This window comes from Rhea americana, unplaced genomic scaffold, assembly GCF_003343005.1.
Source record: "Rhea americana isolate MKP2758 unplaced genomic scaffold, rheAme1 scaffold_63, whole genome shotgun sequence".
NCBI lineage: Eukaryota > Metazoa > Chordata > Aves > Rheiformes > Rheidae > Rhea > Rhea americana.
In genome coordinates, this window is record NW_028186790.1 from 2,323,061 (window position 1) to 2,337,766 (window position 14,706).

At 43.6% G+C, this 14,706-nt stretch overlaps 1 protein-coding gene across 2 annotated transcripts in view; it reads right to left on the reverse strand.

Moving 5' to 3' along the window:
- EVA1A (eva-1 homolog A, regulator of programmed cell death) overlaps positions 1-2,857 on the reverse strand; it is a 215,535-nt gene extending 212,678 nt beyond the window's left edge. For both annotated transcript variants that reach the window (XM_085320382.1, XM_085320381.1), the window contains exon 1: positions 2,556-2,857. In XM_085320382.1, the coding sequence (XP_085176508.1) occupies positions 2,556-2,655 (100 nt within the window). In that variant the 5' untranslated portion in view covers positions 2,656-2,857. The remainder of the gene's footprint in view (positions 1-2,555) is intronic.
- Positions 2,858-14,706: the final 11,849 nt, after the last annotated feature.

Sequence of the window (14,706 nt, forward strand, 5' to 3'; positions counted from 1 at the left end):
AAAAAAAAAAAAAAAAAAAAAAAAAAAAACCCTCTCTGAAGAGCATCAGCTGCCTTCTCAGAAGAGTATTGCTATTTGCCACCTGGAAAAGCCCTTATACCCCAAAGAGTTCTGGCATCTCCTTCCAGCATATGAGCAGCAGCCAAATTGCTACAGAAGCTTCCCATACTGGGCCTTGCGTTCCTCAGCAGCAATAATCAACACAAATCCATTCATCTCCTTTGGATGTAGACAACTCATGTTTCAAATGCACCAGTTCTAGGCAGGATGGCACATGGTGGGGCTATAGGGGTTCCCCAAAGACATTCACCTGCTAAATTTCAGGCATGCCAGAGAGGAACCCAGAACCCCTAGAACAAATGGCTAGAGACCACCATGGTCAAATTACACTAAAATGCTACCCGGCTTCCATTCCTTAAATCAGTTGACAATCTATATACAGGAGCAACAAAATAGCAACAAAAGAGYCGCTCCATCAGGCGAGAGGTGTTATGTGGGCCACTGCTCCTTAGTAGAGGCCCACAGCACGTGCCTCTCAAGCACTGGAGACAGACCAGTGGGGCTGCACCACCACTGCTGGGTGAGCTGTTAGCATTGATCTTTGCTAAACGTTTGGGGAAAATGTAAGGTGTGATCTAGAAAATACTGTACCTTTTCCTACCCTCTCTCAACTTGTGGCTGCCCAGCTCCTGAACTTATAGAGCTGTATTAGAGCCACTATACACTAGGTACTGCCCTTTCCTGCCCCAAACCATGTTTCCTGTTCCACAAGGTGCAAGTCCAACACGACTGCCAAGCTTGCTGCTGTGAAACATAGCCTGGATCTAGCAGAAGACTCTGATAGTTATGGAAACACATGGAAGGCTGTGCTGTTAGGATCACAGACCGTATTTCAGAGAACAGCCTCACCATGGAACTACTCTAAGCTATCCCTCTTCTCACAAAGTGTGACAGTACAGCTGAATGCTGCAGAAAATATGATTTTGTTATTGGAAACTTTCCTACCTTTTTTTTTTTTCAGTTGACAGCATCCTCCCCCACCCCCATCCATGCCAGCATCACCAAAGCCTATTGAATTTGCTTCCATTGCTCTGACTGTGCTGCACTCACACATTGAGGAAGTACCCTTGCTGTGAGACACTTTTTGCAAAAGATTTACCAATTGGGCTGGCTGGGATGCACTGTATCTGTATTTTAGAAGGACCAGTACTTTCCACATTGCAGCTTTTCCCCTGACTTGCCCACTCCCCTGCACTCTTTCTGCATTAACTTGCTTGCAATGAGGTGCAACAAGAGAAACTCATTGCTAAGAAAGCATGAGATGAAAACCCGCTATAAACAGGGAAGCACCACAGTCCTTTCCATTCACAGGCAGATCTGCCTTGAATAGCAGCCCCCCAGGACTGATGTGCCTCCAAAGGAGACTGAAGCACAGGCAAGTCAGTCCCCTTCAATTCATATCAAGTAACAGATTTCAAGCTGCTGTATGTATCCCCCGCCTCCACCACCGGCTCCTCCTTTCCTACACAAATCTCTCAGCAGCACACAGGCACATGCCCTCCCCTAAGAAGCAAGCAGCAGTGTTTGGATGTGTTGAAAACACAGTCCTGTGAGATTCAGCTCTTGCTAACGAAACTTTTTCATCAGAAAACTATAATTGGCAGCTCCTACACACTACAGAGTTTTGCAACACTCATCCAGACTCTATGGCAGACTAATCACACTAAGACACAAAATTAAAACAGATATCCCAAAAGCAAAGAGATCCTCACTAGCCATTTCTGAGTGAAATGATCATCCTTGCTCAACTTCAAAATGCCATGCAGTGTATTTGCCCTGACCCATATATACATCCACAAAGAAAAGCAGAAAGCTGATTTTAAAGTGACTTATACAGCTGTTTATAGTTGTAAAACTTATATGGAATTTCACACCATCAAAGTGCAGGGCATTTAACCACTGTGCATATCTCAAAACAAGTGCTATGATTCAGTTTCATATTTTATAATGTGTTACGAAATTAGACTTTTTTTCTCCTGGTTTAAGCAAGCACAGTCTCAGAATATGATTCACTCATAGCATGTAACATGTCCTTTATTTGAGCTTGGGGGACTCTGAAATAGTCAGGCACTATGTGTTAAGAGCAGAGGAATCTGGCCCATTACAAAATACTTTGATCTTGCTRTGTTAGCTTTAACTTACATTCTAGACCTTCCCAGTCTCCTAACCTAGCTCTCTTCACTTCTTCAGAGAAACACAGCACAAAAACTGCTATAAACTTAGAGAAGCTGACATTATTCCCTTCCTTGTTCMCAATTATTCAGACCCAACTCCGATGAAATAGCTTTGGTCAGGATTATTAAGAAAGTCTTCTAGCAAACTTAAAATCCTTTATGGAAGATTCTTTTCATGAGATTATTTTAAAGGGATTAAAATTGCTATCCCAGACCTGCTCACATTCACTTTCCTTGATCTCTTCTTGAACAGGCTGTATTAACAGCTCCCATCTATAAGCAGAAGACAAGCATATGAAAGGATCATCACTTTACTCCTACCTGAGAAGTCTGCAGAAGTCCTAGCAAAGTTGCTGAAAGTTGTCAAGTACATCAGTCCTACGAGAAAGGTGGAGATGGGAGACACATCCGGGCAACGCATCCTTAAATATCCTTACAGCTTGTTTTCTTTCRAGGAAAAGGAACGCAGTTTCTGCCCCAATCCGATCCTCCTCATTGCTCGGAGAAAACTGTTAGTTCCATTGCYGCTCACAGAGAGCAGTCAGGAAGGAAAAGCGCTCGGTGTGTGTGCGCGCACACACACACACACACACACTCACACACGCGCACGCACACATCCCTGGGAGTGAATGAAGCTGGACTGAGTGAGGCTGACGAATGAGACAGACCTACCTGAGCCTTGGCGGAGGTCCCAGGGTCCTAAAAGCCATCGCTTCACCAAATTTGCTCCAGACTACCACTGTGCAGCTGTCCAGCAGCAGCGCAGCAGGCCACATCAGGTGCAAGGAGTTAAGAGAGGGGTAGCATTCAGGTGCCCTGGGGGAGCTGATTTGGAGAAGCCCAGCTGCTATTACTTTAGGTACTTGGGATCTTGCCTCTCTGTTGCAGACAGACAGAAGAGTGGGCAGTGTTTTCAAACGAGGGAGCCCAAAACAAAGCACCTAAATTCACAAGGATTTTTGGAATGACTGGCACTTKTAGCTGCTGCTGAAATCAGCAGGAAAAGTGATGTCCTGCCAGATTAGCGATAGGACACTTCTTCAGATATTTCCACCCTTGATCCTACAATACAGGAGACTCTGCACGAGCCCAGGAATCAAACCTGCCTAGATCTCATTGCAGGACTGGGGCTGGTCTCAGCCCACAAAATCCTCTTCCCTTCCGACAGAAACCATCCAAACCAGGCTCCCCTCTATCTCCCTCTCCCCTCCATTCACCTCAACAAGAGMAGGATTTTCACAGAGTTTGTAACCTACAGTTTTCAAACTCAGGAAATCTGTGTCCTTCCATAGCAGCTGCTTTAACCTCTAACTAGCACTGCCTTAGGTGCTAACTCAAGCTCTGTTCACCCTGCAGAGTTAAAAGAGGGCTCTAGCTTAGCTGGAAGCACATCCAGTACTTTGTCCTGCATCACTTCCATCTGTATCCTGGCAGCATCAAACCAGAGACGCTATCTTGGAAAAGCTGAGGTGAGCTCTGGGGGCATGGAGGTGAACTAGACTACGTCACAAGGACTTGCAGGTGGACCCTGATCTTCCTGGGTGCCRGAGGGAGATCTTTGGCTTTGGTCATCAAAAGCTCTCAGAGATTAGCATTAGTTCCAGCCCCGTCGTAAGCTATGTGTGTAAATGATGGACATAACCAATACATCTGGCTAGAGCAGAGGCTGAGTGATGGTGTAGATACAGGGCGTAGTTCTGATAGATAAAGCCAAAGCTGGCATTTTAGCTGTCTCTATAATGAGGTTCTTATGCTGAAAAACAATGTTTCAGCTGATCTCAGATTAAAATCAGACTAGCTGTCAGATTACACATGAAAAACATTTTCAAGAGCACTGCCATGAATACCACATTCCTCATTTCTACCACGTACCCATTCTGGCCTGCACTGTGTGGTAAAAGCCAGTTCAAGAGCAACTGTAAGCCCTCTGACTCCCTTCGCTTTTGCTTCTGTCCATACTGCCACCCTCGCTCAGGTTTCAMCAGCCACACTGAGGATGAGTGTAACAGGGGCTTGCATTTGAGCTTGAATCCTGTCCACAGCCCATCCACCCTGACAGTGCAGCCCTAAAATGCACCTAAGCAATCCTCCTTCCCACAAACTGCTCTTTGCATGCTGAGGATCTACACTAACGTGCAGATGAGTCAGCTCTTGAGGAAGGTAGTGGCCATGTGTTCAACTGACAGCACAGATGTACTCTGTGGTCCAGCAGGCTCCAGGTGCTTGAGTTCCAGTTCCTGCTCTCCACAGACATCCCTGCCACCTTGCCTTTTTAAGGAGGGTTGCATAAGCAAGATCAAAGAACATCTATGTCCACCCTCCTCTTTATTTCTCCTGAAGCTTTAATCCCACATGCCAGATTTCTCTGACCCATAGTATCCAGGGTTGACCTGATTTTTAAAGAGAAAAGATCAGAACACTTGGCTGCAAGCAACTACATATAATTTCTGTCTCGCCTAGTTCTGCCAAGAGGAAGATTCACCACTATTACCTTACAGGCATGAGATAACCATACCTATTACCAGATTTTCAGTCAAAGCTCCTTATCAACTGGACAAAGAGGTAATAGGGCCCCTGGAAATTTATCAGCAGTCTGGAAAAAACTAAGCAGTATTTGCTAAAAGAGCCCACCCTGTTAGCAGGTGTTGATTTTACTGATTAAAGGGTAATTAGGTTTGACTGACTCAGTATATGGGGGAGAAAAAAAGCACTTTGGTGACAAAGGTTTTAAGGCTAAACATGGGAAGTGCACTTGAGCAGCCCTTTATGTTATTGTTAATACGTCAAAGTACAGGGGAGGAAGTTTACATCAGTGTCATGTGGGGTCTTTGTTTTTAAGCCAGTTTGCAAAAATACCTTCCAAAAGGAAAGCAGAAAACAGCTCTTGCTTAAAGAAAAAAAAACAGCCTTTGACAAATAGGCAATTCAGTTAAAGCCCATCTCCATAATGTCCTTATTCCTTAGGGCATGYGGAAACATCAGCTGTGTGTTTCAAATGGGAAGGGGCCACCTGTCCCAACTGCAGCACAGACAAAGGATGGTGTCTCCATCACAGATAGTCTCATGGGGCAAACATGAATCAACACGGACACCAACGCGGATTTTTCTTTTTAGGAGTAACAGCCCTCGAAATCAAGACATACCTTCAAATATGTCTCAGGAACAGGCAATAATACATGTGATCCTAGAAAACCTCTTTGATTCCTTGCCCCTAAAACCACTCAGAAGGAGGAATAGGCCAATACATCAGTATTCAACATTACATCTTAGCTAGGAGGGGTGACTTCTCAGTCCTTCTCATCACACTGTAACCATAGAGGTTACTGTAACCATAACTATTCATTATTAAATAGGATGTTTGGGTATACTTAAACATAACTCCTCGCTCTAGGAGACAGAGCGCCTTGCATCTGAGCTTGGTTTTAATAGCATGGCAAAAAGAACAATACAGCTTAGGAACTGCAGAAGTCCATAGCACTCAGTTATGTACACACAGCCTGAGCCTGATCTCAGCACCTCTCAGCTCCACCTGAASTAACAGGAGCTGTGGCCACTCAGCATTGAGAAGCAGACACACTGGGTCCCACCTCCAAGGACATCAGGGTGCCTTCCCAGATGGAGATGAACAAGGACTTAGTCACCCGAATCCCTGCACGGCTTTAGCCCAGGATGCTTAAGAACTGTATCTCAGTCCTCCTTTTTGACCACAATACGTAAGTGCGTTGTTCATCCTCGTTCCATACTCCTACCTTCTCTCTTGCAGGTCCTCTCCTTCTTCTGCTACCTATAAAACTATAGTAACTGAAATATGCATGCAGATTCCCAAAGTACTTTAAAAGTAAATACAAGTGCAGCTGGGGAAACTGAGGCACAGAGAAGTGAAGCAACTTGCCCAAAGTCACCCAGCTTGTCARCGGTAAGCAGGAATGCACCCAGTTAGCACGATTCCTAGTTCAGTGCTTATGCACTGATCTTACTATCTTTTAGGGTTGATTTTCAGTGATGCTTCCCTATTTTTCACTGACCCTGCATTACTAACCTCAGCCTTGCTAACTTTAAACCATCCTCAGCTTGAAGAAGTGCTGGTCAGTAGGAGAGCTGGGCCAGGATTAAGTTTCAGCTGGAGAACTATAATCAAGCCATGTTTGATTACACAGTCACAAACAGGTTAGAGCAGGTAACTTCCCTTGGTTGTAAGCAGGAGAATAAAGTCCTCACACCAGTAACAGATACATTTGTAGAAATGCACCAGGTAACTAATCTTGCTTTCTGAACCATAGTACCATTACTTACTTCTTACTGTTGTTTTTTTTTTTTTCATCAAGCCTCCAAGCTTTCTCCAAAAGAACACCATTRCATCCTGCCATTTTACACCTGGCAAAAGTGAAACACAGAGTCACTTGTTTGAGATCACTGCATTTTCCACGGTGAGACAGGCAAAACTGTGGCAGCGATGAGAAAAGATTAAATACTCTCCTGAGTCCAGTTAGAGCTCAATCTGCTTGGCCACATTGCCTCCTTCTAAGTTAATATAAATTAACAACAGAGTATACRTGCATTTGTACCTATAGAACTATGCCTACGTCAGGTGGAGAGGGCTTCAATTATAAACCAACAAAGCTTCCCGGTACAAAATGCCTGTTTGTTCTTTTTTTTTTTCTTTTGACCTTTCTCCTAAGAGCATCTTATGGAAACAGATGGGATTACTCATAGAAGTAAGGGCTGTTTGCTTTCATCATCAATTTSATGGCACAGGCCTTCATATAATGCAGTTTTGCAATGTAACACCAATTATGTCACATGTAAAATCCTTCCTTGTTTCCATATTCAGTGTGAAACAACAGCTGTGCAGAATATTCAGAACGATAAGCCTTTGAAGTTTTCACATTTTGTTTCACTCAATCAACCCAGTTTACAAAACAAATATAAATCCCAGGGGACTTTGCTCCATACTGGGACAGTTTGGARCGGTCGTGTTGTTTTAACATAACTCAATGTAGACCAAAGGCACCAAGCAATGCACCATTCTCACTAAACTTTGGGAAATACTGTAAAYAGTGATGCAAAATCCTCCCCTTTTTGAAAATGTCAAAAATAAAATATTTGGAGACTAAAAAGTTATCTGCAATGAAACTAAAACCATTCCCCTCACGTTTGCAACAAGTAATTGATTCTGAGTTGGCATTTTCTTTACAATATGTTCTAAGTTAAAGGAACCTGTACAGCCTGGTGTTTTTTTCTGAGACCAGCATATCCAATTGAATTTAGTTTGTGCCTTGTATCCTGCAGATGCTTTTAGATTAATCACTGTATTGGAACTATTGGGATATGAAGTCATCTTTGTACTGTACCTGAGGCAAGTCATGTAAGAATTTCAAGAAACACTGAAAGGCTTTGAGTTCCTCAGCTGTGATTTGGATCCTATCTTCTCCCTGGGCTTGCTCTCTCCTGCCTATTTGGATGTTGGCTTTCTAAGGTTTCTTGCTATGTCAGCATACAGCACCCAGMTGACTCTGAAGTCCACTGAGACCTTCAGGATTTGTGCTCTTTTTTTTAATATCTGTAACGTAAAACTATACTCCCATTTGACTTGACCCATTAGGCACCTCCTAACAAATTTCCAGAGACGATTTCTCCACCATTGGAATGATGATACATACTGATTTTTTTTTATTACTGCTGCTATTTTTCCTTTAGTATATCCAATAGCTCTCCAGGACAACTTTTTAGGAGGGGGGCTGAATTTTATGTATGAAGATACTTGCCTCTGACCTAAATGGTCTTTGCTTTCTCAGGTGGCCAAGCACACTCAGGTAGGCAGTGTGTAGCCATAATTATACACTGATGCACCCATGCTAGTAARTGCTTATGCTCAGAGAGCAGTAATGAGGTAGAGATATCCCAACTGGTTGAATGTTAGCATGCTTCTTCTATTATTTCTCCTCTTGCAGCCAAGGGAGAATTGGCTSTTTTCTGCTCTTGCATGGGTACGAGTCTCTTCAGGCTACAGTGATTCCCAATATTTCTTAAGCTTCATGACCTCCTTCTTTTAATCTTTACCTCCTGCACAATTTTTTCCCTTTTGTTTCCTGTTTTACTGCCTATCCTAACAGATAACTTACATTGCCATCCATTTCCACAGGAACTGGAATTCTTCCCCAGATCTATTGATTGGAAATTCTCCACTTGTCCTGTGGGAGAAACGTGCCATGRTGCAATTTGATCAAAACCTGGAATCATCTCAGTATTCAGTCTTAAAATGATGCTATAATGGCCCCAGCCTCTATCCCAGACCTCATGTGTACTTTGGCCTCCATTCTGAGGGCATGTAGGTATGACAGCATGAAGGACAATGAAAGAGTCCTACTGCACCCCCTCGCACAGCACCACGAGGACTGAGATCCACCTCTCTCATGGTTAGGCACACATCCTCTAACACAGCCACATACCATCCCTATGGCAACTACAGTTACAACTTACATARGACATTTCCATTGGGATTGCCATTATAGTTGGCAGAGACATTTTTCACACAAAATTGGCTGTTTCCAAGCATGGCCATGGAGCCTCAGCACCACAGCCACATCTGTATTTGTAAGCTGAACCAGTCAAGGCTCTGGACACAGGCACTGCAACTCATGTGGCTGTAAGAAGACCAGCCAGACATGTGGTAAAACCTCCAGCAGTATTTTGTAAATTCTTCATAGGARTGGTGAAAATGTAGTGGCAGAGAGTAAGAACTGCATAAATGGTCCCAAGGCTGACTGGTACTGTCTGTAATAAAGCCAGTGCCACAGCATMTCTACTACGTTGTTACCTAGGCCTGATAAGAGCGGGCCAGGGATGACAGCACATCCTGTAATCCCACTCCAGAGTGGACACAGCAGAAGATAGGCTATTCCTACAGGGCCATTCAGCAGACCTTGAACTCAAGTTTGATCCACTGAGGTCAATGAAAAAATTCTTACCAACTTCCCTGGTTCAAGGTCAGGTCTTTCTTCTCCTGTAGGAGTGAACAAGTAATATAGCTCTCTATGTCCCCTCATACCCTTGCGTCTTTGATCATCAATAAATTTGAATGATTCTAGATTGTAATAAAGCAATTTCATTGAAGCCTAACACCTAATATTATCTTTATTAAAGGACAGCGCTAATGGAAAGTAGAGCTGAAGAGCACTGAGGAATGTACAATAAGCAGATCTCTCTCCAGCATGACTCAGATCGACCTCATCTGCTTTTGCCTCAGGGTTATCATTGCCTAAAGGCACAAGGTATTTCACTCTTTTTTGTGCAGATAGCAAATTAAACAAAAAACCTCTTTCTCACAAATCATAAACTGGTAAGAAATCAAAAGGAATTGGAGAAAATGCCTTTCTGCTGAATGGGTCAAATTAATCCCAAATGTTTTTTCACTAGCATCAGTGCACATTCAGCAATGGCCTAGGCCTGTCGTTTGCAAGAAGCAAAACAGGTATGTTCCCCTTTCATACGTGCTTAACAGGAGAAATACTGCTTAGAGGACATTTTCTTTTCACTTTCTTTTTTTTTAATACTTTCTGTCTGAAAGAACTGTTTCAAGCATTAACTGCATGCTTCCACATGCATTTAAGTACACAAGCCAGCATTATTGCCATTTATCTATATCACAGTGCTAAAGAGACTGTTCAGTGATAAATTACAGGCATGCCAGGCATTGCATACAGTACTGGACATAGCCTATAGCCTACTATGGCATCTAAAACAGACTAAGGAACCACAACGGCATTGAGGTTCAAGCCATTCCAAACTTTGCACTTTGTAGCCACCACACTGTGACTGGAGTAACTCCAGTTAGCTTTCTTCTAGATGAGAGAGATTTCTCATTGCAGAAAGTATATATAGACATTTTAGTGCATTCATTCTCTCTGGACACCTGGTAAGTACTGGCTGGAAGACACGTCTTCAACTTAGTACAGTAACACTACTTGCAGGGACAACCACACAGACCTACAAAAGAAGGAAAGAAGCTACATTGTTGTCTTAAAAGAGATTTGCCAATGTTTGGGTTCCTCTGGGCTGCTGTCTGGGCTAACAGCAATTTTGTGTGCGTAAGTATGTGTGCACGCTAATCATTACCTCAGAGCTTACAAGCTTATGGGGGACTGCCTATAATTAGTATAGATGGTGGCATTTCTACATGCAAGTAACATACCAAGAAAATAGAAACGCACCCTCTGGGTGACTGACTGAAGCCATGGCTTGTTCGTCACTGGAGAGATACGAAGGGATTAGTCCCACCCAGCTTCCAAGCCCTTTTCAATTTCTGCTGGACCAGCTTTTTGTGATGGATTAGCAAACGAGCATCACCCTCCTAGCTTTCCCTCACTCACTACCCCATGCTCATTCCTTGCCTTTTCTACAGCTGTCTGAGAGGTGCTATTTCACGTATAGCACGCCTCCTTAGCAGTTCTCAACTGGGCTGCTAGCGCCCACGGAGAATCTTTTCTATTTACCTGTTGTTGATAATGTCTTGCTTCCCCTGCCACCCCATCTAGGACATACGTAACTAGCCAAACCACCTTCTGTTTTCCTGCAATGACAGGTAAAATCATTTATTTTTGCCTCACTGAATGAGCCCAGATACAGCACACCTGCTGGCCTCTGGTTAACCTTCCCTTCACTAGACGTACCTTGTTACTTAAGAGGTAAAGCAGCTGCATTCGCCAAGAAGAGGCCCAGGGTGGCCTGCATGAGGCGGTTTCCACCAAAAGAAGATTGCCATAAGTGGCGTTGAGAATACCTACAAGAGCTTCAGCTGGTTTAGAAGGTCAGTGTCCAGAGTCACCACTGGCTTTGTGGAGGGTAAGGCAGAGATGCAGCAGTGCTTGTAAAGCCCAATTCTCAGGTGAAAGCTCTCCTGCAAATTCACTGGGAGCTAAGTCAGACATAAGATAAAGCAGCAGTTTCTCTGTCATGCCTATCTTTCTGCAATAATGCTCCATGCAGACGAACAAGTTCAGAGGAAAATAATGCTATGATTTTAAAGGGCTTTTGCAAAACAAGAGATAGTAGATCAAATTCTCTCCTCAATTTTCTCACCGTTCATGCAATAACGGAGTGAAGAGCAGTTTTGTTTAAAATAATGAGAAGCTTTGACTTTGAGCAATTCCATCATAAATATTTTGCTTTTTCCTCTGCATGAGCAGTTGTGATAGTAGATATAATTTATTATGCCAAGCCACTAGCATTGATGCATTAATCAAGACAAACAAATGGTCTCCCTTTGAAATCTCCTGCCCACCTAGAAAGAGTAATGGGTTATAAATAGAGAAAGAACAAATATTGACTCTATGAAATGTAGAGGTACCTGGGAGTTCTCCCATCAGTCTTCAGATTACATTCGCCTTTCAAGATGATTGGGTAATTTTTCATAATCCATCCTGATTTTTTTTAAGTATCTAAGAAAACAGGACATGGACTTTCACCTCAGTGCTTTCCTTAGGTACTCAAGATGTTCCCAGCTGTTTCTGAAGGAAAGAATCTGAGATTTCTGGAATGAGGTGCACATTCCCAAGCTAAGACTTATCTTTCACTGTGATGCAAGTGCTGAAGGAACTGCCTGCACTAGTCAATGAGTTATTTGTTTGATGGTTCTGGTGAGGTTTTCTGTTACATAACTCCAGAGATGGGCATTAAGGAAAGCCAGGAAAACAGACACCTCTTGGCATCCAGACCTGTACAAGACTCAAGTAGACCGGGAATTTACTATCTAAGAGAAAAGCCTCAGAGGTCATTTGCTGTATTTAATCTTACTTTGTCACACATTCTGCTTCCCCCTCCAAACTCATAATGTCTCACTCTGAAACAACACTGTAACAACTATCTCCTACGTATATAGCTTATAAGACCTGCTTTAGATTTGTTTCAACATTAGATTCCTCTTAAAAATGTCCTGCGCAGTCAGAAAATTGAAAGAATCTTGTGCTTTACAAATACTGAGACAAGTCAATGCTGCAGTCCCTTCTGTAACCTTAAAGGTGCCAGGCATCCCATAGGGAACTCAATACTGTGGAAATGCCATCAGCCAAAACATTAAGAGAAGCTGCAAAACGAATCACATCTTAAATTCTCAATGAGGAGAAAATAGCACAGGTTCCAAGGGAAATTTTAGTACCTTTTTGATGCTGAACACAGAGCCAGTATCTACTAACTGCAGCACAGGTAAAACTGCCAACAGACCAGTTCATATTTCATGTATCACCTGTACCCTGRTAGAAATCATTGGCACCTGCCTTTTTCTTCCATTAAGGTTATATAATAGCAATTTATCCTTCAGGGCTGGAACACAGCAAAGGAAAAAGGAAACGGAAGAAAATAGGTGTGCATGAACACGTTGGTGATGTGCCACAAAAAACAACCCATGCCCGTTGCCAGAAGCATTCCAGGAGCCTCAGGCAAAGGTGAGCAGATGTAATCACGGCTCTGGCGATCGCACGCAAAGGGCAGAACACACAGTTGGTCTGGCAGGGGTAACCGCTTGTGACTCCAGCAGGATGTACGCTCCAAAACGACTGAGGCCTGGGGATGTTTTGACAGAATGAGCTGRACATTTTCCAGTCCATCACTTCACCAAGCTTGGTGCCAGGATGCTCTCTGTGAAGAACAGTTCTTCCTCTCCCCTTTTCTTGCTCTACAACAACATAAAAGATTTATTGTGGCTGTTTCATGGCCATGTTAATTAACAGGTGCTCAAGCCAGAAACGTCCAATACCTTAGGCCATTTTCAGCAACATTTTTCAAAATCTCTGATTATTAAATTTCAGCACAGTTACCTTGCCTTGGACTGACCAACAACTCATTAAYGGGAAGTTTCCTGAAAGACTAGAGTTGTCGTCAGACTGTTTAAATATTCTAATTAAATCCACTTCACACAAACCTTTCTTGAGTAATTTATAGGTTTCTCAGTCCCAAAAGGCTGTTTTGGTATCTGAGAAAAATAGGATATAGAGGAATCCAGGCATTTCCTCATGCCCATGCTGACACGGATTTGCGAGAGAGCCTAAAGGACTTAGATAATGCGGCAGACATACCCATACTGTGTGATATACATGGCCCTTCTCTATCTGAAGGAAGCTATGTCTGCGCCACCAGTGATTAGCATGGCTTTAACAGCTAGGGTTCACTTGACAGTTGCTCAGTGGAGGGTAGAATTTAGGAAAGCTAGAGCAAAAGCAGGCTCTGAGCCACTTCCCTCAGGAAGACATCACCATACAAGCCRCAGAGCAGTGGAGACTCCCCACGCCATGAAGTCTGCCCCATGCTTACACTTACTTTTCCTAGGCCTCCATCTATCCACTAAAAAGGCAGCTCAGGAGACCCTCCAAAAAAAAGTGCCAGACCACAGCACAGCATCTCCTGGCAATAAAGGCCTATTAAATGCTCGAGCAATTTACTTTTTAGTCTTTCTTCCTCCAAGTCTGACTTTTGGGCGATTCCTGTAGGAGCAGGGATCGCTTGCACGCTCTGCACCTGGTGTTATGATGGTGCAAACCAACAAAGCACACACGAGAGGAGAGCTGTATTTGTGCCAGACTCTTACATAACCAGCACGGAAGGAGCCTCGCAACTGAGGTAACACATTTCAAAGTGTGGTTTCAAAAAGGAATAATCAAAAGCARTGTTTCCACTTTCAAATCCAATTGAAATCAAACCGTGCCAAATCCTGAGGTCTGTGTAGAGCAGGTGCTCACTCTCATCGCTGACAGAAATGACCACGGGTGTTTTCTGCACCCCCAGCGAGGAAGAGGTGAGGAAGGCCCTCAGGAGCCACCRTTTCTTTTGGAATCTGGCCTCTAGGGACACCTGACTGACTCTCCTCAACCCCAAACACACAGCATACCACATCCCCAGAGCAGGTCAGCCCCTTACAGGAGTCTCTTTCTAAACAGACGCACAATAACAATAACAATAACAGCAGGTGTTACTGCCTTTTACTTTGTTTCCTCTAAAATGGTATCCAAGTTCCCTCAGGCAACATGAAAATTCACTCCCTTCACACCCTCCGACACTCATCAGGCAGCTGTGTTGAGGGTGCTGTAATATGGCCTTAGGTGGTTAGAAGAAAACTTGGAGCCTGTGACTTGAGACTGCAGCGCAGTTGCAGTATGTTTCAGACRGTGCTACCAACAACCTCCATCCCTGTGCTGCAGAGACTGATGTGCTTACCTACACTGAGACTGAAGTAGCAGGTCTCCAGCCTCCTGAGGCCACAARGTGGTAAATCCACAGAGCACGTTTTAGATGCAGGCAGACTGGCTAGCTCAAGCCAGGAAGCAGTGGCCCATGCTCATACAACTCAGGTAATAACCCTGCCCCAAAGCTTGTAACAAGCTTTAGGGTTTCTTCATTCATGATCAATGTCACACAAACCCAACAAGGTATGTTCTAGTCCTCAAGCAGCTGTTTCTGAATTTGTTCTCGGTCAACCCTGGTA